We start from the raw sequence: 24,442 nt of genomic DNA on the forward strand, positions 1-24,442 counted from the left end.
GCTTTTTATTATGTACATTTTTGTAGTCAATGAATACCAAAGGATAGCTACTATCATCATGTGGTATAGTCTAATTATTATATATTTTTTTAATTCTAGAAAAGGATCTACCTACCAAAAAAAAAAGAAAGAAAGACACATTGATAAAAACAAATGTGGTTGATATTTAAAAACATTTTACAAACTAGCCTAAATGTTTTATTTGGCAGAGGAGGATTTCATTCTGATTCCTCAGTGACTCAGGTCAAATAACTTTAAATGCTCCAAGGCTGCTTTTAGAGTGAGACTTTCATGTCGGGGTAGGATAAGATGTGGGAAAATAGGCCAACATAATTTAGTTTTCATTTGTGTCTAATAATTAAGAGAGGATATGAACCACCTTTTACTGCAGTTAAATCCACCATATCCTCAGTTATAGGTTAGATCAATGTATCGGTTAGGGTTCTGATAGGAAGCAGATGGCACACTCCAGTAGGGGCTAATTACAGAAATGTGGGCAGGATTTGGGAAGAGCAAGAGTTCAGTACCCATGCGCTAGGACTGAAGGGGAAGAGGAGATAGGAGTTCCTGGAATGTGAGGAGAAGGGGGTATGGATAGGGCCAAGAGACAGGCTCTGAGGACTTCAGGAGAGGAATTTTGTGGTAAGGGGGTCAGGCAGAGAAATACTCTGAAATTTCTCCTTCCCACCCTCCGCGTCTCCTTGAAGTGTCTCCCTTTGGACAGTTGCACTGGAGGAGGAGGGCAAGGGAGCCAGGGCACAAAGTGAGGTGGAAAAAGATGTTGGAGTGGCTCTGGAGGGATAAGTAGAAGACATTCAGCACAGCCAACCAAACTAAATAACATATCAAGTATCTGTCTTCCACTGCGTAGACAGGGTGCTAAGGCAAATGGGATCTGGCTTTATACAGATTATGATTTCAGTTCTTTATGATTTAATTCAAACAGTGTGTGTTCAACGAAATCCCTCAACTTCTCTGAGTCTCATTTTTACCTTTGTAAAATGTGGATAGAAGACCTACTTGCCCAGGTTGTTTTCAGGTTCAAGAAAGATTATGTATGTAGATGAGGACATAGCAAAGTCTGTTTGATGGCTGAAAACTTTAGGGCAATAGGAACCTTAGAACTTAGTCATCTATCATCTTTGTTCTTGTCTGTCAACTACTTAGTCTCCGCTGCATGCTCTGTGCTTATGGAATTTATATTCTTAGCAATTTTTGAACTAGTCAGGAATGTATTGTATGGGGATATCAAATTTGTATATTCTACAAGCATTGACTGTAGTCTGATCTTAGTATGTCTTGCATGTGTAATTTTACTATTTCTAATTTATTTTGGTGCTGATGTGACTAATAAAATACAAACTTATTTAAGAGTTATGAAATCATGTTACCTTGTTTATTTTTATTTTTTATCATGGTGGTATATTTTCTCCATGAAAGGGATACTAAAAGCACACTATCTTCTTGTGGGGTCAGGTCAAGAAAACCTTGTCTGTGTGTGTGATTCTAAAAGGAATTTTTTTATTTAAAATGTTTAGGGACCTCTAACCTATAATATTTTGGCTATCAACTTGACTTAGACTCTTATGAGGAAATTTGAGGCCTTAAAGATATGTTTCTGAGGACCAGTCTTTCCCTGTACTGAGTAATAAACTTGAGGGCAGTACTGGTTTGATAGTGCCTTTAAAATGGAGACTCTCCCCTTTCAAACTCTCAGTGCAGATTATAAATAGGGAAAAAGTCTAATTTTAGGGTCATGCTCCAATGTAGGAATGGGTATGAAATCTCAAAAAGAAATATATTTAATCCTGAATGGGAATCATTCATGTTCAGTAAAAATAACAGAGGCTACGTCAGCCCCTTGCTCTCTGCCTGCATCTCCAGTACAACCCAGCCCTACTTGCCATTTTAGTACATAGGCAGAATGTGAGGAGAAGCGAATGATCTATAGATCTAGACAACCCTGATTCCACATCCTGGATCTACAAGTAGCAGGTGTGTGAATTTGGATAATTCACTTCTAACTGAGCCTAATGTAAATATATCAAGATTACAAGGCTATTTTGAGTTTCAGTGAGATAGATTGCATTGTGAAAAGAAATTAATTTCCCTCCTTGGGTGCTATGGCTCTACAGAGTTCTCATCACTTTAGTACTTAGAATTTCAGGACTGGAGGGACTTCCGGTCAAGGTGGAGGCATAGGCAGACATGGCTTATCTCTCCGCACAACCACATCAAAATTACAACTAAAATATAGAACAACCAACACTCAGAACCATCAGAAATTGAGTTGAATGGAAGTCTGACAATTACGGAATTAAAGAAACCATATCCATTCAGACTGGTAGGAGGGGCACAGATGTGGAACCAACTGGTCCCACACTCACATGCGGTGGATAAAAATTTGGGAGGGATATCTTGGGAGCAAGGAATCCCAGCCCCACACCAGGTTCCCCAGCCCAGGGTTCCTGTGCCAGGAATATAAGTCCCCTCAACTTCTGGCTGCAAAAACTAGTGGGGATTGAGTTGGTGGAAGAAAATTCTGGAGCCCCAAGCAGCTCCTCTTGAAGAACCCACAGACTCACCTACTCAGGCTCACTTCCTCTGAGCTCTAGCACCAGGGTAGCATCTTGAAAGGCACCAGTGGTATACAGGGAGAAAGTGAAGTGTCTGGCATCACGGTGAGCAGAGGCAGTTGTCCCTTTGCTAAACCCTCCCCCCACAGAGCCAGTAGGCTGGTACCATATCTGAGACTCCATCAACCTGGCTAACACTGTTTGACTTGCCTTGGAGATCCACAGAAGCTCTGCCCCACCCAACTTATAGGCCCACCCAAGCTGCTTTTCCATGTGAATTATTGGTCTTGGTGCATGCTTTGCAACTTCCTAAATCCTATCAAATAAACAACATCTGGCTTCAGTGAGCCCCAGGCTTGGCATTAGCAACAGCCAGATTAGAACCACAGCTTGGCTTTGCCTGGGAATCTCAAAACCCAGCACAAGTAGCAGCCATCTCAGATGGCTTTATAGGTCAGGCAGGGTGCCTGGGCAAAACAGGTGGAGAATGACCTTGGCCTGCACTACCCAGGAAACCCCAGGGCCAGCGCATCTAGTGGACAGCTGCAGACCTTGTCGGAGCACCACCACCCTGTCCCTGAACAGCTGATCCTTCACCAACAGTGGAGGCTGGTGGTCAGTGGTCACAGCCAATTCTTGCAACTGACTTGCCTGGGTAAATCCCTTCTATTGACCAGCCAACAGCAACCAAGGCTCAACTACAAGAAGAGGGTATTCTCAGCCCACACGAAGGGTGCACCTCAAGTACCCAGCTTGGGTGATAAGGGAGGCTGTACCACTGGACCCTACAGAACACCCACTACATTGGGCCACACTACCAAGACACAGAGTCAAAGCATCTCTATCTAATACATAGAGAAAAACACAGGGAAGCTGCCAAAATGAGGAGACAAAGAAATATGGCCCAAATGAAAGAACAGATCAAAACTCCAGAAAAAGAGCTAAATAAAATGGGAGATAAGCAATCTATCAGATGCAGAGTTCAAAACACTGGTTATAAGGATGCTCAAGGAACTTGGTGAGGACCTCAGTAGCATAAAATATATCCAGTCAGAAATGAAGGATTCACTAATTGAAATAAAGAACAGTTTATAGGGAAACAATAGTAACGTGGATGAAGCTGAGAATCAAATCAATGATTTGGAACACAAGGAAGCAAAAAACAACCAATCAGAACAAGAAGAAGAAAAAAGAATACAGAAAAATGGGGATAGTACAAGCAGCCTCTGGGACAACTTCAAGAGGTCCAACATTCACGTCATGGGGTGCCAGAAGGAGAAGAGAAAAGAGCAAGAAATTGGAAATCTATTTGAAAAAGTAATGAAAGAACACTTCGCTAATTTGGTGAAGGAAGTAGCCATGCAAGTCCAGGAAGCACAGAGAGTCCCAAACAAGATGGATGCAAGGAGGCCCACTCCAAGATACATAATATTTAAAATGGCGAAGGTTAAAGATAGAGAATCTTAAAAGCAGCAAGAGAAAAGAAGTTAGTTACCAGATGGGAGGGGGGTGAGGAAGAATGGATAAAGGGGTGAGAGGATTAAGAAGTACAAATAGGTAGTTTTAGAATGGCCATGTGAATGTAAAGTACAGTATAGGAAATGGAGTAGCCAAAGGAGTAGCCACTTACACGTGTGACCCATGGACATGAACAATGGTGGGGGGATTGCCTAATGGAGGGTGGGTGTTGAGTGGAGGGGGGTAACGGGGGAAAACCCAGGGGAACTGTAATAGCATAATCAATAAAATATAATTTTTAAAAAAAGACCCCATTTTGGGACTGGAGGTATCCAAGTCATCTCTTATTTCCTTATTTTAAAGATAGAAACATAAGGAGGTTATAGGACGTACCTATGGTCATATAAGTAGTTAGTGATAAAATTCAGACCGGAGCTCAGTGTTTTCCAGAAACTGAAATTTGTTAGCCACCGAATATAATGAGGAATCGAGTTCAATACATGTTTGAGAACCTACCTAATGGTATCCACTGAGCTGATCCTGGGACTCAAAAGGTGAAGATATCAACACAACCAAGAAGGTGACATCTGGTGGAACACAAATACGAGACAACCACATCCCAAATTTAATGGTGATCCATCACAAAATACAAATACACTGAGCTATATCCAGGGGTAGAATATAATGAAATCTAGTTTGTATTTAATAAAAAGGATACTTTTCCAGCGATTCCTATCTGCCTAACTGTCAGGAGGAACTATAACACTCCTAATGACCTTGCAGTTAAGGATATGAGGGAGATCTGATGCCGAAAGGATGCTGCAATTAATTTTATGAGTATTTATACGAACCAAGTGTAGAAGACGACCTAACTGTCAGAACAGCAGGCAAGGTAACCCTAGCAGTCGATGGGGACCCTGTCTGACCTCTGAGCCTATTCTTCAGCTAACACTTTAAGGAGCCGGAAACGGAGCCTTTCCTTCCAGTTCCCCCGCCCCTCGCTCCGCGCATCGTCCTGCTCCGCCTGCCGGGCCACGCCCACGCCCCTGCCGGCGCTGGCGTTGGTTGGTCCCCGCAGGTCTGATGAAACTTCCCGCAGCATTACAGGAGCTAGACGGCTATAAAGTGAGAGAAGGCCTGCTGCCCCACCCCGCCCGCCTGCTGACGGCTCTCCGAGTCCCTGCTCTGCCACCATCTGTTCACCCTCCCGGCTCGTGCCCAGGTAAACCTGGCTCCTGCGGCCCAGCGCAGCGCCCCTCCCTGCACCGCTGGGGACTGCCCCGTGAGGGGATGGCGGATGCGCTGTAGCCTGGCCCCGCAGGTGGGAGGGTAGGCGCGGATCCCGGGTCCTGTTTCTGCTGAGGCTCCTGCGGCTTCTCCCGGGTTGCCGGGTAGCCAGTAGAGGGCGGAGCCGACTGTCGTGCACGTGGGAGCGAGCCCGAGAAGAAAGACCTCTGTCGTGGTGCCCGGTGGGAGGCCCGCGGCTTCGGCGAGAAGATGGCTTAGGCAGCTGCGGCCTAAGTTGCCCCCTGTGAATTGTATTATTTTTTATTATATTGCATAGAAGCGTGTGGAAATTTTCGCAGGCAGGAGGCCTTTCCGGGCACCGGCCGGAGGGTGCACGTGGCCTGGGTGTAGTTGGGACTTCCCGGGGGACTTGGTATCGTAGTCTCCTGGTCCAGGGGGAGAGTCTCTGGGGTTGTGGGTCTCGGCCTCGGGGTCCGTACTGACCTCCTCTCTTCCGGCTGCCTCCTTTTGCCTAGCCATCTCCTTTCCCCGGCTCAAGTGACTTGATGAGCAAACCTTGTCAAAAGGTATCTGTTGAAGGCGACAGGCGGCGTGGGATAGGAATAAAGGCAAAAGAACTGGCATACCCATTTTCCATGGATATCTATTCTATACGACTGGTTTGAGATTAACGTTACTATTTTGAGTAAATACCCAGTTTTCTTCTCGTTCCGTGTCCCACGTTATTTCTCTATGGTCTGTTGCCCTGGGGGCTTGACTAATGATTTAAAAGCACTGAGAACTCCTTTTTTCTTCATTGATCGCATTGCTGAAAGATTGGTTAGAGACAGTTTAGTCTTGCACCTGACCAGGATTGGTTGCCGAGATCTTAATGTAAAAATAAAGTGGTATGAAGTTTAAGTAGTTAGTAATTAGAATAGAACGCACTGAAACAACACTATGCAAGTTCGGTAACGGCTAGTCACATGTAACTCTAGTGAGAAATTGAAATGCTAGCTAGTTCCAATTGCTATGTATTGTAAGTGTAAAATATACCGGGTGTTGATGATTTAATAGAGAAAAGCAATGTAACATGTCTCCTCTATAATTGTTTATACTGATTACATGTTGGAATGATACTATTTTCAGTAAATTGTGTTAAATAAAATATATTTAACATTAATTTCACCTTTTCTCCCTTTTTAAATGGAGCGACTAGTATATTTAAAATTACGTATGCGGCTCACATTTATGTTGGGCAGCACTGCTCTAGAAGTTTATGAGGAAATACAGAAAATTGTTAGGAACAAGGAACAGCAGTAGGAAAAAGCACTGCAATAGGACCTTTGCCCTCTAATGAGACTGATTCCTATAAAAATAGGTGATGGTTTTAATTTGCTGTTTTCTGCTGGAGAAATAAGTGAGCTTCACAAACTTGTTACCTCTCTCCCCTCCAAGTTAGTGGTTATAGTATTTCGCTTTAGCAGACTTAATAGGATTCTCTAAGCAACAATGGGAGGACCCAGGTAAATAAAGGATTCACCGATGACCTCACCTGGTTTTCAAAGCACTTTCCCAGCCCACTTTTTTAAAAATTTAAGTTTCAGTTATACAACACTGATTTGATATCTGTCTACACTACAGAGTGATCACCCCCCAAAAGTCTAGTTATTATCCACGGCCATACAGTTGACCCCCTTCATGCCTTTTGCCCACCTTCTAACCCATTTCTCTGGTATCCATCAATCTGTTGTTCTCTGTATCTATGAGTTTTTGTTTTGTTTTTTAGATTTCACATATAAGTGATAGAGTACTTATCTTCTAACTTACTTCACTTAGTATTATACCCTCATGGTCCATCCCGGTTACTGCAAATCGCAAGCTTTCATTTTTTTTTTATGGCTGATTAGTATTCCATTATATATATACATATTATATATATATGGTATAGAGTCAAAGGGAGATGACTTATCAATAGTAATCTCAGTTAAATCTCAATGAATTTTCCCACTAAATCTCAAAGTAAATATCTCATGATTAGCTATTTGGCCCAGTGTGTGGAAGAGACTGTATAAGGCATGTGATAGTTTATTTTCAAGTTGCTTGAATTAATACCATATTTCATTAATTTGATCTAGTCTCATTAAAACGCCAAACAAGCTTTGGTTCATTTAGATAGAAATGAGATGCCCTCAGATGATTGCTCAAAATGACTGGTATAACTTGAATATATTTTTTTTCTTTATGATCTTTGTCCCAAGTTATCTAGTCATTTGCTGCAAATTTGCATTTTTAAAAAAATACCAGAATAGTTTCCAAATTAATATTTTGGTAAAATAACTGTTTTGAACATTTTGTATCTCTGCCAACATAATTTTTTTTTGTTGTTATAAAGCCAGGATATCTGTATCAGATAATATTGCTTTGTTTTCCTCTTTATAATTTCTTGTGTCACATTTGAATAAATCATTTAGATGTTAGTTAGAAGTTGTGAAATGCTTGTAAGAGCTGTATAGCTTAATATTACACTTTAGCGATATGTATCATTTCCATTCTACCTACCATATTCTATTTGCAGTTACTACAGGTAAAGAGAGTACATTTAATTGTCGAGGAGACTATAGTAATCTAGAGAGTCTCATGGATTTTTGAGGGCTTTTGAGATTCTGGGCTGAAGAGAGCGGGGCTGGGATCTCTGGGTAGATTGGAGCCCGCCTACATGAGCATCTGCATCTTGGCAGTAACCTGGGATGCGGAACAGAATGTGTCCTGAACACCGCCAGCTCTAGCTGACCAAACCCTAAGGCGAAAGACATGCAGGCTTTGGGTGCTAAGCTTCAGTAGCTGGCTGGACATGAAGGTTACCCATCTTTTCTGAATACTTTTAAGTAAATTGAAATAGTCTCTGCTCCTTTGTGCCTGCCAACCTAATGAAAAATGGCTGTAAGAAAAGATAGTTTATATGTATATATTTTTGAGTATACGATCTTTAGTATATTTTTTCATTACTATTTAGTCCCTGTATATCCCCTTCCCCCAAGATAGGTTAGATTTTGATCTTCGAAGTGGTTTATGCAAGGTTTTGGAATCAAGATTTAATACAAACTTGGAACAGATACTGAGTATTTAAGTGATCTGCTTTTCTCTCCGTAGAGAGCCCATAACTCCATCGCACCATGTGTGGCATTTGGGCCCTCTTTGGCAGCGATGACTGCCTTTCGGCTCAGTGTCTGAGTGCTATGAAGATTGCACACAGGGGCCCAGATGCATTTCGCTTTGAGAATGTCAATGGATATACCAACTGTTGCTTTGGATTTCATCGGTTGGCAGTGGTGGACCCACTGTTTGGAATGCAACCAATTCGCGTGAAGAAATTTCCTTATTTGTGGCTATGTTACAATGGAGAAATCTACAACCACCAGAAGGTAGACAAAATGAAGCCAGAATATGTCTTGATGTGATTAACCCTCATAGCTTGTTGGTTACAATCATTTTATATATTTTGTATAATGATTTTTACTTTACAAAGCACTTTCCACGTTTGTGATGTTATTTGTTCCAGTTATGTAGATAAGGACCTAATGCATAAAGAAGGGAAGCGACTTGGTCTTGCACAAAAAAAGATAAAATGAGGATTACAATTCAGGTTCTTTAACTCTTTGAATCTTTTTTCCCCTATTATGAATTTATATATTAACTAGTGCTAGGCTCTGTGGTAGGTGCTGGGGATACAGTGGTAAATAAGAGACGGCATTGTCTGCGCCGTCAATGGAGTTTATTGGGAAGCAGACAAAAAATCATTGTACAAATAACAGGCATTCTGAAAACATGAATATGGAACTGATGGATACAGGAGATCCAGTTTTAGGAAAGGTGGTCAGAGAAGGCTTCTTGAGAAATTGACACTTGAACTGAGAAGCAGTGGACAAGGATCAGCCAGCAAGGCTGGGAAGAGCATTTCGTGTAGAGGGAATAGCCTATGTAGAAGTCCTGCAGCAGGAAGCAGCCCTGGGGTAGTCCTAAGGACACACGAGAGAGTGGGGAAGGCAGGCAGGACCAGATCAAACAGGAGTTGGTATAGTAAGGGCGTTGGATACTATTCTAAGAGCAGGGAGATTTGAGGATTTTAAGGCAGGGATAGAATTTAATAGCTTGGAGGTGATTCTGTGTGCAGGTTTTCTACAATGCTGCCCTTAAGATTTTTATTGTCACTGCATACTTCCACTTAATCAGAGCCACAGGACAGAACAGTGGCCTGATGCAGCGGAGTGCAAGTAGGCCTTTTAGCAGCATTAAAATGGGAGCAGCTTTCTAATCTGGTGAAAATTTACTCTGAGGATGAGAGTGGGTGAGGGGATGGGAATTCTGACCCGAGGAAGCTAAATTTGCAAGAAGCTTTCAATCTGGAATTATTTGGCTAGTGTTTCACGAGAAACTTTTTAATCTAAAACTTGCAGGGGTTTTGTTTGTTTGTCAGCCTCATTTCCAACTTTTAATTTTGAGAAGTTCAAACTTACAAAATGTACCTAACAATGGAAATCTGTGTTGAATAATTGTTAATGTTTTGCCATATTGGCTTTATCTTTCTATCTCCCTATATTTATACACATACATGTTTTCAATTGTATTTAGAGTATATTACAGATATTAACTTCTAAACATGGAAGCATTTATCTCTTAAGAATAAGGACATTCTTCAACCTAACACCCGTATTACTATTAAACCTAAGAAATCGACGATACCATCTAATATCTAGTTCATATTTTCCCGGTTGTCCCAAGAATATATTTATAGCTGCTTTTTTGTTTGGTTTGGTTTGGTTTGGTTTATTTTGAGCCAGATTTCATTTAATGTTCGTACCTTTGGTAGTGATGTCTCTGGGTATTTTTTAAGCCTCCATAATATATGCCTATCATTCATGGGTAGGGCTTTATATATTCAAGCTACCCTTTGGACATTTTTATCTCTAAACAGTAGCTTTTGCCATAGTTTTTTGTTAGTTTATAGGAACACTGTCAATGATAGGCTTCTCACTTGAAAAATTTTTATAGTTTTTCACTGAATTCCTTTCACATTTTATTAAGGGCCTACTATATATACATCAAGCATCGTTTATTTAGGTGTTTGAAAATGAAATGATGAACAGATAAGGTAGCAGTGGCGTTTCATACTAGTCGGAAGACAGGAGAGAAGCAATTAAAACATCTTTCTTACTGAGCCAAACTAGTACCAAATACATGAGAGAGCCAGGTTGTACTATGGCACTATCAGCCTGACTTTCACCTTGAATGAGGCAGGAAGTTCCTTGTTTACTTGAACAGCATTGCTGCTTTTGTGTGTTTTGTTAACAGTTATAAAAAGTTAAATATTTTGAAAATATTTCTATTATAAATTAGCCAAATATGTTTTTATTTTCAAAAGCAGAGAGGTTCCATTGCTTTTATCGGTCACCTATGGTAATGCAGTATGAACAGCTAAAAATCTGCCTGTAAAGATTAATGGGCATTTTAAGCTCATACAGTATTCTGCAACGTAAGCTCCAAAGCCCTCCTGTTTTTGGCGAAAATAAAATTTGCTACTAAAACACAGCCTGAGGTGTATTGGGAGTGGAGGGAGAGTAAGTCAGGGCCAGGAGGAATCTGAGTAAAGGCTGGGCATGGAGGGGCCCTCTCCCTGCAGGGGTGACAGAGGCTTGCAGCCGAGTCCAGAGGTGCTAGGATTTTTGGATGGGGGCAAGATAAGGGGGCTTTTGTCTCAGGAGAGTAGTAGGAAGTGGTGCACGTGAATCATGGTCCCATAGATGACCTGTGAAGTTCAGGCCCGAGAGAGGTGCTGACATGGTGGGGGATGGGGGTGGGAAACTTGGGAAGTTGTTGCTTGCTGAAATCATTGGATGCTTTAGCGTCATTTATCCTTCAGGTGCTTAAGTCCAGAAGGGTCAGCGGAAGACCATTCCCAAACCCCACCTGCCAGTGACAGAGATCATCCCTGACAGTCTCTCAGAGTAGGGAGGGGCACCCAGGAGGTAGCTTTGTAGACACTGGAGGCAGCCAAAGCCCATTTTTGGACTTTGAGTCCAGTTCTGTGAGGTCTTAGAGACAAAAGGCTCACAAATTTATAAAGCAAGTGATACTGTGAGGCATGTTTTATAGGCTAGACATATGCAAACATGTAGACTTACCTTTTGAAATATAAAAACATGTTTTAAATGTTTAAACTTACCTAGAATTTCCACTTGATTTTCTACGAACCCTTTTCTCTCCATTGTCAACCAAAAACCATGAGGTATGTACAAGAAAGAGAAACATGCTAAGGGCTTTTCACCCTCACAGTTTGCCAGTGGCGGTAGAGAGCCCCAGAGTTTGGGGGCATAACTTAAACCTCTTTCTCTGTACGCGGTGATAGTGGTGGTCCCTTCGCTGTTCCTTTGGGATGTGTGCACTAATAAGCTCCACTGTCATCTTGTCCATCAGTGAGAAGCAGCTGCATTTCCACCGCGGCCGTGGGAGGACTGGATGTCATTGTCCTCCCCTAGGGACCAGCTGCTTGGTTTTGGACCCTGTGTCTCTATTGTCCTGATGGAATCATTTATTTGTCAGGGAATAGTGACAAATACTTTTGCTTTCTGTTTTCATAGGTAGATCTTTAAGGCTGAACTAGAAGAAACTTGGCCAATACTATCTTCCCAAACCAAAATCTTGTAGTAGCAGAAGATATATTTCTAGTGTCATGGCAACTGGACAACCTATTTGCTTAACTTACATATGTATATATGTAAATATATTTGTATTACCTACACAGTATGTACATAATATGCATTTCCATCCCTCCATGTATTACTCTTCTGGTACATTGTCTCTGCATTCTGTTTATCGAATGCAACTAAAATATTCACAGGTTTAGCTTTTATAAAGAATGTGTAGGATTGCGAGTTCAAACAAGCTACATTTTTTAATGCCATGATTCTTCTAAATCACAAACGTGCATGAAATGATCAGTCAGCACAGAAATATTGAAACAGCTTGGAAAAAAATTATTAGCGAATGCACAAGGAATCTAACATTTTTATTTTGCTATTGCTTCCTTAAGCTGCAGCGCCATTTTGAATTTGACTATCAGACCAGAGTGGATGGTGAGATAATTCTTCATCTTTATGGCAAAGGAGGAATTGAGCAAACAGTTCGCATGCTGGATGGGGTATTTGCGTTCATTTTACTGGATACAGCCAATAAGAAAGTGTTCCTGGGCAGAGACACTTATGGAGTCAGACCTTTGTTTAAAGCTATGACAGAAGATGGATTTTTGGCTGTGTGTTCAGAAGCTAAAGGTAATGATAGAATTTTTGTATAGATTTTCATTATTATCCTGGATTTTGTGTGTGTGTGTATGTGTGTGTGTGTGTGTGTGTGTATGTGTGTTTTTCCCTAGGTCATATTTGCAAATCCCATAGGGAGCAATATAAAATTTTACAATCGACTACATAAGTCACAGATCCTCTGAGCTTTGTGTCTTTTAGGCAAGGAGTTGGATTCTCCTTTTTAGTACTTAAATTCTGTGATCCTTGAAGTACAAATCTGTGTAGTAAAATCACTTAATTTTTCTTGTGCAGATAAGCATTGCATCTACTTTGGTCCTGTATGTGCTGGCAAGTTTACCTATATCATATTGTAATGTTAGGGTTGGCACTACAATTACCTCACTGTGTTATCAGGCCACAGATGCAGCAAATATTTATTTAGCATTTTGAAAACAACTTTATTGATGATATTATTCACATACCATACAATTCACTCACTCAAAGTATATAATTCAGTGGTTTTTAGTATATTCACAGATATCTGCAATGAAAATTCCTGTCAATTTTAGAAAATTTTTTATCACCTCAAAAACTTTGATCCTTTTAGCTATTACTCCCTGTCCCTCTATATCCATCAATCACTGAACCTCTCTATGGGTTTTCCTATTCAGGACATTTCATGTAAGTGGGAATGTGTCTGTCATATGTGGGCTTTTGTGACTGGTTTCTTTCACTTGCATAATATTTTCAAAATTTGTGTATCTTGTAGCATGTGTAGATACTTACCTTTTTTTTTTTTTTAACTTTGTGTGGACAAAAGATATTCCATTACATGGATGTACCACATTTTGTTTATCCATTTGTCAGTGGATGGATATCCCTATCCCTATTTGTCAGTGGATTGTTTCTCCCTATTGGCTGTTATGAGTAATACTACTGTAAATATTTATGGACAAGTTTTTGTGTGGACATATGTTTTCATTTCTCATGGGTGTATGCCTAGGGGCGGACTTGCTGGGTCACGTGGTAGCTGTGTGTTTAATTGTTTGAGGAACTGCCACTGTTTTCCAAAGTGGCTGCACCATTTTATATTTCCAGCAGTAGCATGTGAGGGTTTTGGTTTCTCATCCTCACAGACACTTTTTTTCTGACTTTTGATTCTAGCCATTCTAATACATATGAAGTACTAGTTCATTGTAATTTGATTTGCTTTTCCCTGGTGACAATGATGTTAAGCATCTTTTCTTGTTTGCATGCCATTTGTATATCTTCCTTGGAGAAATATCTATTTAGTTCCTTTTTTTCCCCTGTTGAGAATCATTTAATTTATTAATGTTTTTAAAAATTAATAGACTACTTTTTTAGAGTAGTTTTAGGTTTCAGAAAAATTGAACAGAAAGTACAGAATTCCCATACCGGGTGGGACAGAAGTAGGTTTACACTTATGAGTACACAGAACAGTGTATTCTTGTATTATTATTTATTAATTATTGTATTATTTGCCATATGAACAACTGTAAACCAACTTTTGTCCCACCCTGTATATTCCTCCAACTATGTTCAGCGAGGTTGCAGAATACATGATCAATATGCAAAAATCACTTGTATTTGACACATGTGCAGTGAACACTATACACTTGTAATGAATAATCTAAAAATGAAATTAAGGAAACAATTTTATGTATAATAGCATCAAAAGGAATAAGAGACTTAATATTAAGTTTAACAAAAGAAATGTAAAACTTGTACTCTGAAAACTATAAAACATTGTTGAGAGAAATGAACGATTTAAAAAAATGGAAAATCATCCCATGATCATGAATCAAAACCATAACGTTTAGTTAAGATGAAAGTACTCCCCAAAGTGACTGTCACATTGGTGTGACCCCTGTACAAATCCCAAATGACTTCTTTGTAGAGATTGACAAACTGACTCTAAAATCCGTATGGAGGTACAGGGACCCAGGATTGCCAAAAGAATCCTGGGAAAGAACAAAGCAGGAGGACCTACACTTCCTGATTTCAAGACTTAACTATAAAGTAAGAGTAAACAGGACAGGATGGTGCTGGCACAAGGACAGATGTATAGACCAGTAGAACAGAATTGAGAGTCCAGGAAATGAATCCATACATCTGTAGTCAACTGGTTTTCGACAAGGGCACCAAAACCATTCAATGGGGAAAGAATAATCTCTTCTACAACTGGTGCTGGCACAGCTGGATATACACATGCAAATAAGTGAAGTTGGACCTTTACCTCACACCATATACAAAAATTAAAATGGGATCCAAATGTAAGGGCCACAACTAGAAAATTCTTAGAAGAAAACATAGAGGTAAATCTTCGTGACATTGTGTTTTACAGAGATTTCTTAGATATGACACCAAAAACAAGCGACAAAAGAAAAGTAGATAAATTGAACTTCATCACAAAAAACACTTCTGTGCTAAAAAAGAACAACACCGAGAAAATGAAAACAACCCACAGAATGGAAGAAAATACTTGCAAGCCATAGTTAGCATATTTTGACAGTAAACTTGAGGAAGACATTCATCTCTCTTACCTGGACAGCAGTAACATTCTAAAATCCGGTCTGCCTGCCTGCCTCTCTCTGCTTTATTCCTTAAGTCCTTTCTCACTTCATTTCCAAATTTACCATTATTTGAAGCATGGAAAATGAGAGCAATAAGAGGGTCCTTAGGACACCAGTCACGGTGTGGGTCCTAACAGATGTCTAAGTTGGTCTATTTTCAAGCATTTCAAATGGCACAGAACAAGTTTATATGTTAAGTACTATTAGGGGAGCCCAGTAAAAAGAACCAAGAGAAAAGCAGACCTCCTCTGTGTGTCTCCTTTGGGCCTAATTAGCTTGATGTAGAATTACAGTCTTACCTTTGATTTACCTTGGAAATTTCTTGACTTATTTTTTGCCTCCTTCATAGTACTGCCCTTTTCCAGACTGAATGATCTCAGCCAGAGTCGGTGCTAGTTTTCATTTCTCATTGCTTTTAGAATAACTTAGTAAAAACTCATCTGATCATGATGCTGCTCCCTGCTTAAAACCTTTTAACTGCCCTTCAGCCTCTGCTCCGGTTGTGTGGCTCTATTAAGGTGTGCTAGCTAGTGATGGGATCTGAGTATTATCTAGTCTTTGAATTTGGTGCTACACAGTAGATTACTGGGTTAACAAACTCAAATCTGTTCCTGTTTAAAATAAAACATTGATCTTGTATCTCAGATCATGATGATGTCAGGCTGGCTACTCCCTGCGAGAACTTATTGAAGAAATTTATGTTATACTGTATATATAATACCTGTATTTTGCTGTGTGTAATGCACACTATTTTGCCCAAATTGTTGGGGGAAAAATAAGGATGTGCATTATGCATGGGCAGTACTAATTCTGTATCTATGTAAGTGTTTCTCTTATTTATGCTTATGCGTTAAAAATGTAACTCTAGAAAGCAATAACGGTATCCATATTCAAAATAATAGCTTGGAATACAATAATTGGTTTTGTTTCTAAATATAAATGAATAAAAATTAAAATGAAAGATTTTTTTCCTTGAAAGTTCGGGCCAAAAAACGTGGGTGCACATTATACACAGGAGCATGTTATACACAGCAAAATATAGTAACTGGTTAAGGGATAAAGGCCTGGCATTTTAATATCAGACTTTAAAGTACTTAATAGTGGCTCGTTTTGCTCGTTAAAGGACCGGGAACCTTGTCCTGGCCTCTGCTTCCTCTGCTCCGCTGTGCTCAGCTGTAACAGGGGAGTCTGGCAGGACACACAGCAATCCTCTCAGTTTAGGAGGGCTGTCCTGAGTGTGGGGCTGGCTCTTAAAGGCACAAGAGGACAATAAGTGAAAAAAAAAAGAAGACTGGGAATCATGGCTGTTTTCTTAAAATACCTTAGTGATGACAGAGAAATAACTGCCAGGAGGTTATAAAAGTAACATTTCAGGTCTGTCTCTCTGCTTAATAAATGTATCTTATTTTCCTTTTTATATTTGCTTGCTTTATTATAAAAAATAGATTTTCTTGGTCAGAAATTCTAGTTAAGGCAGGAGAAATGGAAGATTGGAGATTTTCCTATTGCTTTGAATTACTACAACTCAGTGTAATTTTGCTGTGCACCCTCTGTTCCCCTATTATCTCTGTAGTAATTAGATGGTAGGATTTAAGTGATTAAATTTATTTTCCTATTTTGCTTCTAGAATGGACATGCATTTGTATTAAAAAGGGGAAATAAATAGGAATTTAAAGAATATTAACTGATTATGAAAGTTCCCGTGAAGCCTCATCCTGACTTGAATAAATGTATCTTTGTGAATGTGCAGGTCTGGTTAACCTGAAGCATTCCTCAGCTTCTTTTTTAAAAGTGGAGCCTTTTCTCCCGGGCCATTATGAAGTATTGGACTTAAAGCCAAATGGCAAAGTTGCATCGGTGGAAATGGTTAAATATCATCACTGCAGAGATGAGCCTCTACACACCCTCTATGACAGTGTGGAGAAACTGTTCCCAGGTAATAAAGCAAATGTCCCCCCACCTATTCCCTACCCGTGTCCCCCAAAGGGAAATTATACTCTCACATCATTGGAATGACTTCAGTTTGAAGATCTTATTTCCTATTTAATTTGGAGGTGGTATATTGCCATCTGGCAAACTCCACTGTTGAACAAATACCAACATGATGGATATCGATGAATGTTATCTTGTTTCAGTAAATAACTGAGCCCAGCCTTTCCAGAGCTGTTTCACTGACTTGATGTGTTTATTAGGTTTTGAGATAGAAACTGTGAAGAACAACCTCCGAATACTTTTTAACAATGCCATTAAGAAACGGTTGATGACAGACAGGAGGATTGGCTGTCTTTTATCAGGTAAGGACTGTTAATATTTAACCTAATAAAATTGACCTAGTGATATTTCATGTGTATTTGTTTAAATTAAATGACTTGTAGCTATCCCTGAGGTTTTGCCTATAAAATATTTACTTTATGACTTAATCTTTTCTTTCTGCATGATAGGATGAAAGTTTTTGGTAAGCTGCATTTAATATTTATGATAATTTAGCAACAAAATTACACTGTATTATTGGTATGAGTGAGTAAACATCCTTTAGAGTTGCAGATAGTGATTTTTAACCAATTCAATACTGTTCCCATTATCACAGGTTATATGTTAGATTTTTCTCTTATTAAAGTTGTTTTTTATTTTATAAAACTTAGGGATTTTAAATGATAAAACTCCAATCTTGGTAAGTCATCTGTCCCATCCTATGCAAGGCACGTAACCAGTACACGTGCTGTCTTGCTCACAGGGGGCTTGGATTCCAGTTTGGTTGCTGCTACTCTGTTGAAGCAGCTAAAAGAGGCCCAAGTCAAGTACCCCTTCCAGACATTTGCGATTGGCATGGAAGACAGTCCCGATTTACTAGCTGCCAGAAAGGTAAGACACTGTCTCTGCCTGTTGTTAGAATGAAGATCAAGTCAATAATTGGTGATTCTCTACTTCCGCTTTTGCATTGACTCCAGTAATTGTTTTAAATTAAGAATATTAAAATGTTATGTAATGAAATGCGTGTTTAATATCAACTACTTTGGATACATTTATCTACCATGGTCAATGTAATTCTCAGAAACACCGTAGGACAGTAATTCTCCTTTAGAAAGTGAGGGCCTGGTGCAGTGGTTAGGACTGCAGGCCTTGGGGCCTGACTGCTGGTTTCAGATCCCAGCTCCCCCGGCAGCTCCTCACTTATGCGATGGGAGTAATAATATCTACTGCAGGCTAGTTTGGGGGTGAAAATTATATAATTCATTTACAGTGCATAGGCCAGGGCCTAGCATGAAGTAAGTACTTGGGGAATGTTAGCTGTTGCTATTATTTAGTTTTTTTTTGTGTTTTTTTTTTTTAAATAAAGTAGTCTGTTAAGAACTATGGGTAAAGGGGAGCTGGTACTCAGTGTGCAGAGGACATCATTCTTGCTCTGGAAAAAACTTACATGGAATGATTGAAAAAGAGCTGGAGAGCAGTCCCAAAGCAAGCTGACGAGTGCTGAAAGAATCCAAAATTGCCAAAGAAAATAGAATAAGGGGAGGGGTCATTTCATTGAGGCATAACATCCTGGGTGTGAAATCAGACATTGCAGGAACAACGCTGAAAGGTGGCCCGCGTTAGAGCAGGGTCATGCTGGGCGGGAGAGAGATGAGGTGGGTTTGGTGAAGTAGCTATGTGTTTGGCGGGTGGGGTGGTGTGCTAATTGGAAGCCTCTTGACCGTTAGGTTAAAGTCTTGGAGTGGCAGAGGCTGATGGGAGATCTACCTCGTGGTGGCTGAGTGGAGGGAAGGGACCAGTTGGGGGTCGGGGAACTTGACTAGGTGCGGCTTCTGTGTGGTGGCCTGGAGAATCATTTCCCGTGTTGTGGTGGCTTACGGAACCACTTCCCCTTATTATGCCTAGTTTCCCACTATTGTTAGCTCATGATGCCTTGTGAACTACCGTCCTGTTTAATTTTCAAGGGCAGTTCTGTTTTTTACATAACAAGTATGTGAGTATTTCTTTATGTAATCAGGTGGCAAATCATATTGGGAGTGAACACCATGAAGTCCTCTTTAACTCTGAGGAAGGTATTCAGGCCCTGGATGAAGTCATATTTTCCTTGGAAACTTATGACATTACAACAGTTCGTGCTTCAGTGGGTGAGATATTTTATGATATCAAAAGACTTTTAATTGTGAAAAAGTATAAAGTTTAAAAAGTACTATTTCAAGCAACAGTTTAAAAATCAGTACTCAAGAATGCATACAAATAAAATTCCTGTGTCATGAGTTGTCTAAGACAAGATCATTGAAGAATTCCTTGAATCTCTTGGGGTGAGAGGGACAGTAAATACATAAACTTCCACATTTATAGTATCACTATTTATATTTCTCCAAAGAGCAGATACATACTTTCTGTGACCTCTTCCCTTAGTTTCTCTGTATAAAGTTTCTTAGGCTGTACAGAGAAATAGGTCTATGTTGTAACTAATCTTCTGTAAGGAATACTCACTTTGGATATGTCTTGCTACATACTTCATCATACAACTTATCAGTCAATAACAATTATTGCCCAGCAAGCAATACTAGTTTTACCCTGTGGATACATACCGAGATCAGATGTGTACTTCCAATCGGACTGATCCAATGTTGGGCCTTTAATATGCTACCAGCTTTGATGTTCTTCTCTTTTAAGAGACTCAGAACCTGATAGGGTGATCTTGCCCACAAGGGAGCAAAAATACATGAACAGATATACAGTATTAGTATTTCATTAGGAGGGAGCAGTTAGGAAAAGCATCTAAAAAGTCTCCCTAGAGAGGCAAGAATGGAAATGGTTGAGAACAAATACTGGGTTATAGGGATGTGGAGCAGGAACCAATGGTTATCTTTTAATAACTTACATAGTATCCTTAACTATATGTTAATTTGGTGGATGGATAGTATTAGGGGGGAAAAAAAAACTACCAAAACCTCAACTCTCACTGTTTTTGTGTGCTTAATTTAAAAGACATACTTTTGCAATGAAGTAGCCCAAAACCATTCCACAGTTTTATATATAGGTTTTAAATTTTAATGCTTTTAGACCAAGAATGCCCACCTTAAATTTTTGTAAACTGAACAAGGATGCACATATCAAAAATTTATACCTTTCATATTAGTATCTCTATACAGAAATAATAAGAGTCTAACCTAAGAGCAGAGCTTGCAGTTGTTTCCAAAAGCCAAATAAATGACATTTTTTTGTGAAGAGTGATGTCGACATTAACAGTCATTTCTCTCTTTTAAGGTATGTACTTAATTTCTAAGTACATTCGGAAGAACACAGATAGTGTGGTGATCTTCTCGGGGGAAGGTTCAGATGAACTTACACAGGGTTACATATATTTTCACAAGGTAAACCTTTGGAAATGGAAGGATACTGATGTTAGATTAAGAAAAGTATGAATCATTTGACTATTTTCTGTCATCTTTTTTTTTTTTCAGTATAGCAGTAACACTTTTGAGTAGCTTGTGAGGTATATGAGGAAATCTAATAGTGTCTGCTTTGTGGTTTTTTTTTTTTTTTTTTGCAAATTTAAAAGATTTTATTTATTTTTAGAGAGGGGAGGAGAGGGAGAGAAACATCAATGCATGGTTGCATTTCATGCGCCCCCTGCTGGGGACCTGGCCTGCAACCCTGGCATATACCCTGCACTGGGGATCGCAGGCTGGCGCTCAAGTCTGCTGAGCCACACCAGCTAGGACAGCTTTGTGTTTTGGGGAGAAAGAAGTCTCAATCATGTCAGAGAGCCTCTATTCTTTATAACTAGTTAAGCACGAGAATCATGTTTCTTATATTTCTTAATCTCCAGTGATATTTTAGTCTTTACACAGTGTGCCCATTTCTTTTATTCTTTGCTGTGAGGGAAGATCTGTTTTATACAGCCTTTCCTCCCTTTTCTAAACTCTGTTTAGCTTTTTGTCTTATCTGCCTTTAGAGTTGGAGTATGTGTAAGAGTAGGAAAAACTGTTTTATTTACCCAAAGCAGATCTGCCTGTGCACTTGTAACTTTCAGCTCTTTGTTTGTGAAATAGGCCCCTTCCCCTGAAGAAGCGGAGGAGGAGAGCGAGAGGCTTCTGAAGGAACTCTATTTGTTTGACGTTCTCCGTGCAGATCGAACTACTGCTGCCCATGGGTAATGCAGGAGAATGAGGCTTGTCTCTTAGCCCCGAAGGAATCAGGCTGATTTCAAAGTGCTGTTGTGGGAATGGTGGGAGGACTTTCACAGGCCGGTCTAGACGGAGCTGCTACCTTCAAAGTATAGCAACGTTCCGCTCATATCTGAGCAACCGAGAGGGAAGGCACTTGCAGCTCTTTTTAAGTCTTTAAGGGCAGTAAAGATTCTACACCTCCTCGTAACAAATGTTGAACACCTGCCATGCCTGTTTGATGCTGTGGTGACCCAGGGTGGGGAGGGGCAAGGAAGATGCGAGAGGCTGGAAGGTTATAGCTTTGATAAAGCAATCACGGTTTCTTTAGTATCATTTCTGGTTGGCTCAAGTGTTTACTTTTTACCTGAGCATGGAGAATTGACGAGTCTTGCTGTACATGATAAATAACCAACATTTAATGTTTTAGTTGCTCCTACCAATCACACTTAGATTAGAGAATGATACAATATGGGACTGGGAATGAACCAAATCTGTGGTTATGATCCTGTGCGCTTGTCCTAGTAAGGGTCACCAGGATTCAGGAAGCAAATGATGTGGTCTTTGAGGAAACGTTGTGAAACACTAGTTTACACTGAATCTTGTATGTAAATTATTAATCAGTTGAGTAAAAATTCTAGGTCAAGGCAAAGGACATTCTTAATGATCAGGTCACACAGGATTCTTTTACTGCTTTTTGAGATAGGTATTTAATTGTACATAGAAAGGAAAGTAAAAGTAATTATTCTCAAATGGTTTGTTTCACTCCCTAGATGAGGTAACATATATCATATTGAATGAAGATTTTTGTGTTCATGCATTCTTATAGGGCAATCAGTTAGGACTGTAAAAATGACATTATAATCTTATGACTTAGAGGCTGGTTGAACTGCTGGGAAACTCTAAATCCAAATCTAAACTGATAGGCACTAAATATTCATTTTGATTTCATTTTCTTCTCTTCCCCTTTAAGCCTTGAACTGAGAGTCCCATTCTTGGATCATCGATTTTGTTCCTATTACTTGTCTCTGCCACCAGATATGAGAATTCCTAAGGTAGGTGAATCAATTGAAGATACTGAGTTGGCCAAAACACTCATTTTTTTTCCCCTGTAAGATGGCTCTAGTAGTGCTTAATTGTCTTTAACTTCATTTGAAATGATTTTGTTAGGTTGTATTGTGACAGCTGTCATATCAGGGTGCATTAAAAAAAAAACTTACCAAGCTTGGTGAATTTTTATGTAGCCATTTTAATATTGAAGATGCAAGAAAATATGCAACATTTTCAGCATGTTATGCTTATTTTAAAAATGGTAAAAATGCAACTGAAACAAAGATTTGAGCTATGTATGGAGAAGATGCTGTGACTGATCGAACGTTTCAAAAGTGGTTTGCGAAGTTTTGTGCTGCAGAATTCTCACTGGATGATGCTCCATGGTTAGGTAGACCAGTTGAAGTTATTAGCAATCAAACTGAGACATTAATTGAGAACAATCAAAATACCATGTGGGAGATAGCTGACATACTCAGAGTATCCCAATCAATCAAGTTATGGGTAAAAATGAAAAATGTGTCTTTTATTTTATGGAAAAAAGTAACAGACTTTTTGGCCAACCCAATAAAAACTGTCCATTGGTATTGATTATATTTGGAGCTTTTACTGATGATGCTTTTGTTTCCAAGTCAGAATGGGATAGAAAAACATCTGCTGAGAGAGACGTTTGAGGACTCCAACCTGTTACCTAAAGAGATTCTCTGGCGACCAAAAGAAGCCTTCAGTGATGGTATAACCTCAGTGAAGAATTCCTGGTTTAGGATTTTACAGGAATATATTGAACATCAGGTATGATGCTTTTAAAAATACTTTCTAGACTAGGACAATGTGGATGCCAAGTTTATTTTGTATTTACTGTACGTGTTTTGTGTCTGGAGGAGAGATTTCCTCTTTTATGTTAAGTAGAATGCAGGGTTTTAAAGTAGCATCTAATGTTAAAAGACAGACAAAAGAGACTTAACCAATCATCACTGACCTTCATTTAACACATTTTTTGGGCACTTGCTGGATGCCAGACGTTATTAGGCATAAGTGAATAAAACACTCAGAGCCCCCACAGATTAGAAATACGCATCTAAATGTTCTTCAGAAGTTTCACAGCTATGCATATTATGGTAATTTAACATTTCTAAGTGATGGGTGATTCAGAGGGTCTCTGGCACTATTTACAGTTGAGCCTTTTCATATTTTTTTTTTCTTTTGGTTTTATGAGCCAGATTAAATACAAGAATTTCCATGCTGTTGAAAAAACCATTTTGCTTTTATGCTCTTATTCTTACAGGTTGACGATACAATGATGGCGGCCGCAGCCCAGAAGTTTCCCTTCAACACTCCTAAAACGAAAGAAGGCTATTACTACCGTCAAATCTTCGAACGCCACTACCCAGGCCGGGCTGACTGGCTGACCCATTACTGGATGCCCAGGTGGATTAATGCCAGCGACCCTTCTGCACGCACTCTGACCCATTATAAGTCAGCCGCCAAAGCTTAGGCATGTTCTAGGCTATAGAGTGAAAGCATACATTTCTTATTGTGAAAGGTAGAGGACTTGGGGGCCGGAAGGGTAGCGGTGAAAAAAATAAATAAAAGTCTTAAATCAAAAGCATTGCTGTACTCATTTATATTCATACTGTGCCTTCATTAGAGGTGACTAGAAACCGAGCAGCTTTTACTGTGTCATGGTAAGGTAGAGAGTGAGCTGGGAGAGCTCACAAGCCCTCCCCTGGCAGGGCTGCTGTGTCTGCAGCCTACGTGGCAGTCCTTCCCTCATCGGAGTGTAGGCTCTGACTTCCCTCTCTCAGTTCTTTCTGCGTTGCTAGCAGCTGGCTGGGCAGACTCTGCAGAAGTTAGTCCTTTGCAAGAGTTCATGACAACTCTGTCTTTTAAGACAGTAATTGGCCTTTTTTGTTGTTGAACCAATGCATCCTGTCTTCTGGAACTGTTAGTGGTAAGTCACACAGATGTTAGACCTTGGTCCTTAAGTTTGGCTAAGAAGCTAACTCAGAGTCAAGCAAAAGTTTATTTAGAAAGTCACCAAGGTAGAAGAACTGAGCCAGCTGGGCTACAGGGACTCAGGAAAGAAGTTACAG

At 39.8% G+C, this 24,442-nt stretch overlaps 1 protein-coding gene and 1 non-coding gene across 2 annotated transcripts; both read left to right on the plus strand.

Moving 5' to 3' along the window:
- Positions 1 to 5,131: 5,131 nt before the first annotated feature.
- On the plus strand, positions 5,132 to 23,936 carry ASNS (asparagine synthetase (glutamine-hydrolyzing)). Its single transcript, XM_054564011.1, has 12 exons — positions 5,132 to 5,256; positions 8,415 to 8,686; positions 12,352 to 12,589; positions 16,904 to 17,089; positions 17,346 to 17,447; positions 17,888 to 18,015; positions 19,142 to 19,268; positions 20,398 to 20,504; positions 21,186 to 21,286; positions 22,273 to 22,354; positions 22,986 to 23,141; positions 23,635 to 23,936. The coding sequence occupies exons 2-12, from the start codon at positions 8,438 to 8,440 to the stop codon at positions 23,842 to 23,844; spliced, it is 1,686 nt and encodes a 561-aa protein (XP_054419986.1). The 5' UTR covers positions 5,132 to 5,256; positions 8,415 to 8,437; the 3' UTR covers positions 23,845 to 23,936.
- LOC129063580 (small Cajal body-specific RNA 11) lies at positions 16,288 to 16,424 on the plus strand. The gene has a single exon (XR_008528366.1). It is a non-coding gene; the product is annotated as a small Cajal body-specific RNA 11 (non-coding RNA).
- Positions 23,937 to 24,442: the final 506 nt, after the last annotated feature.

This window comes from Pteronotus mesoamericanus, unplaced genomic scaffold, assembly GCF_021234165.1.
Source record: "Pteronotus mesoamericanus isolate MK-2021 breed Mesoamerican mustached bat unplaced genomic scaffold, CSHL_Meso_final scaffold_85, whole genome shotgun sequence".
Lineage (NCBI taxonomy): Eukaryota > Metazoa > Chordata > Mammalia > Chiroptera > Mormoopidae > Pteronotus > Pteronotus mesoamericanus.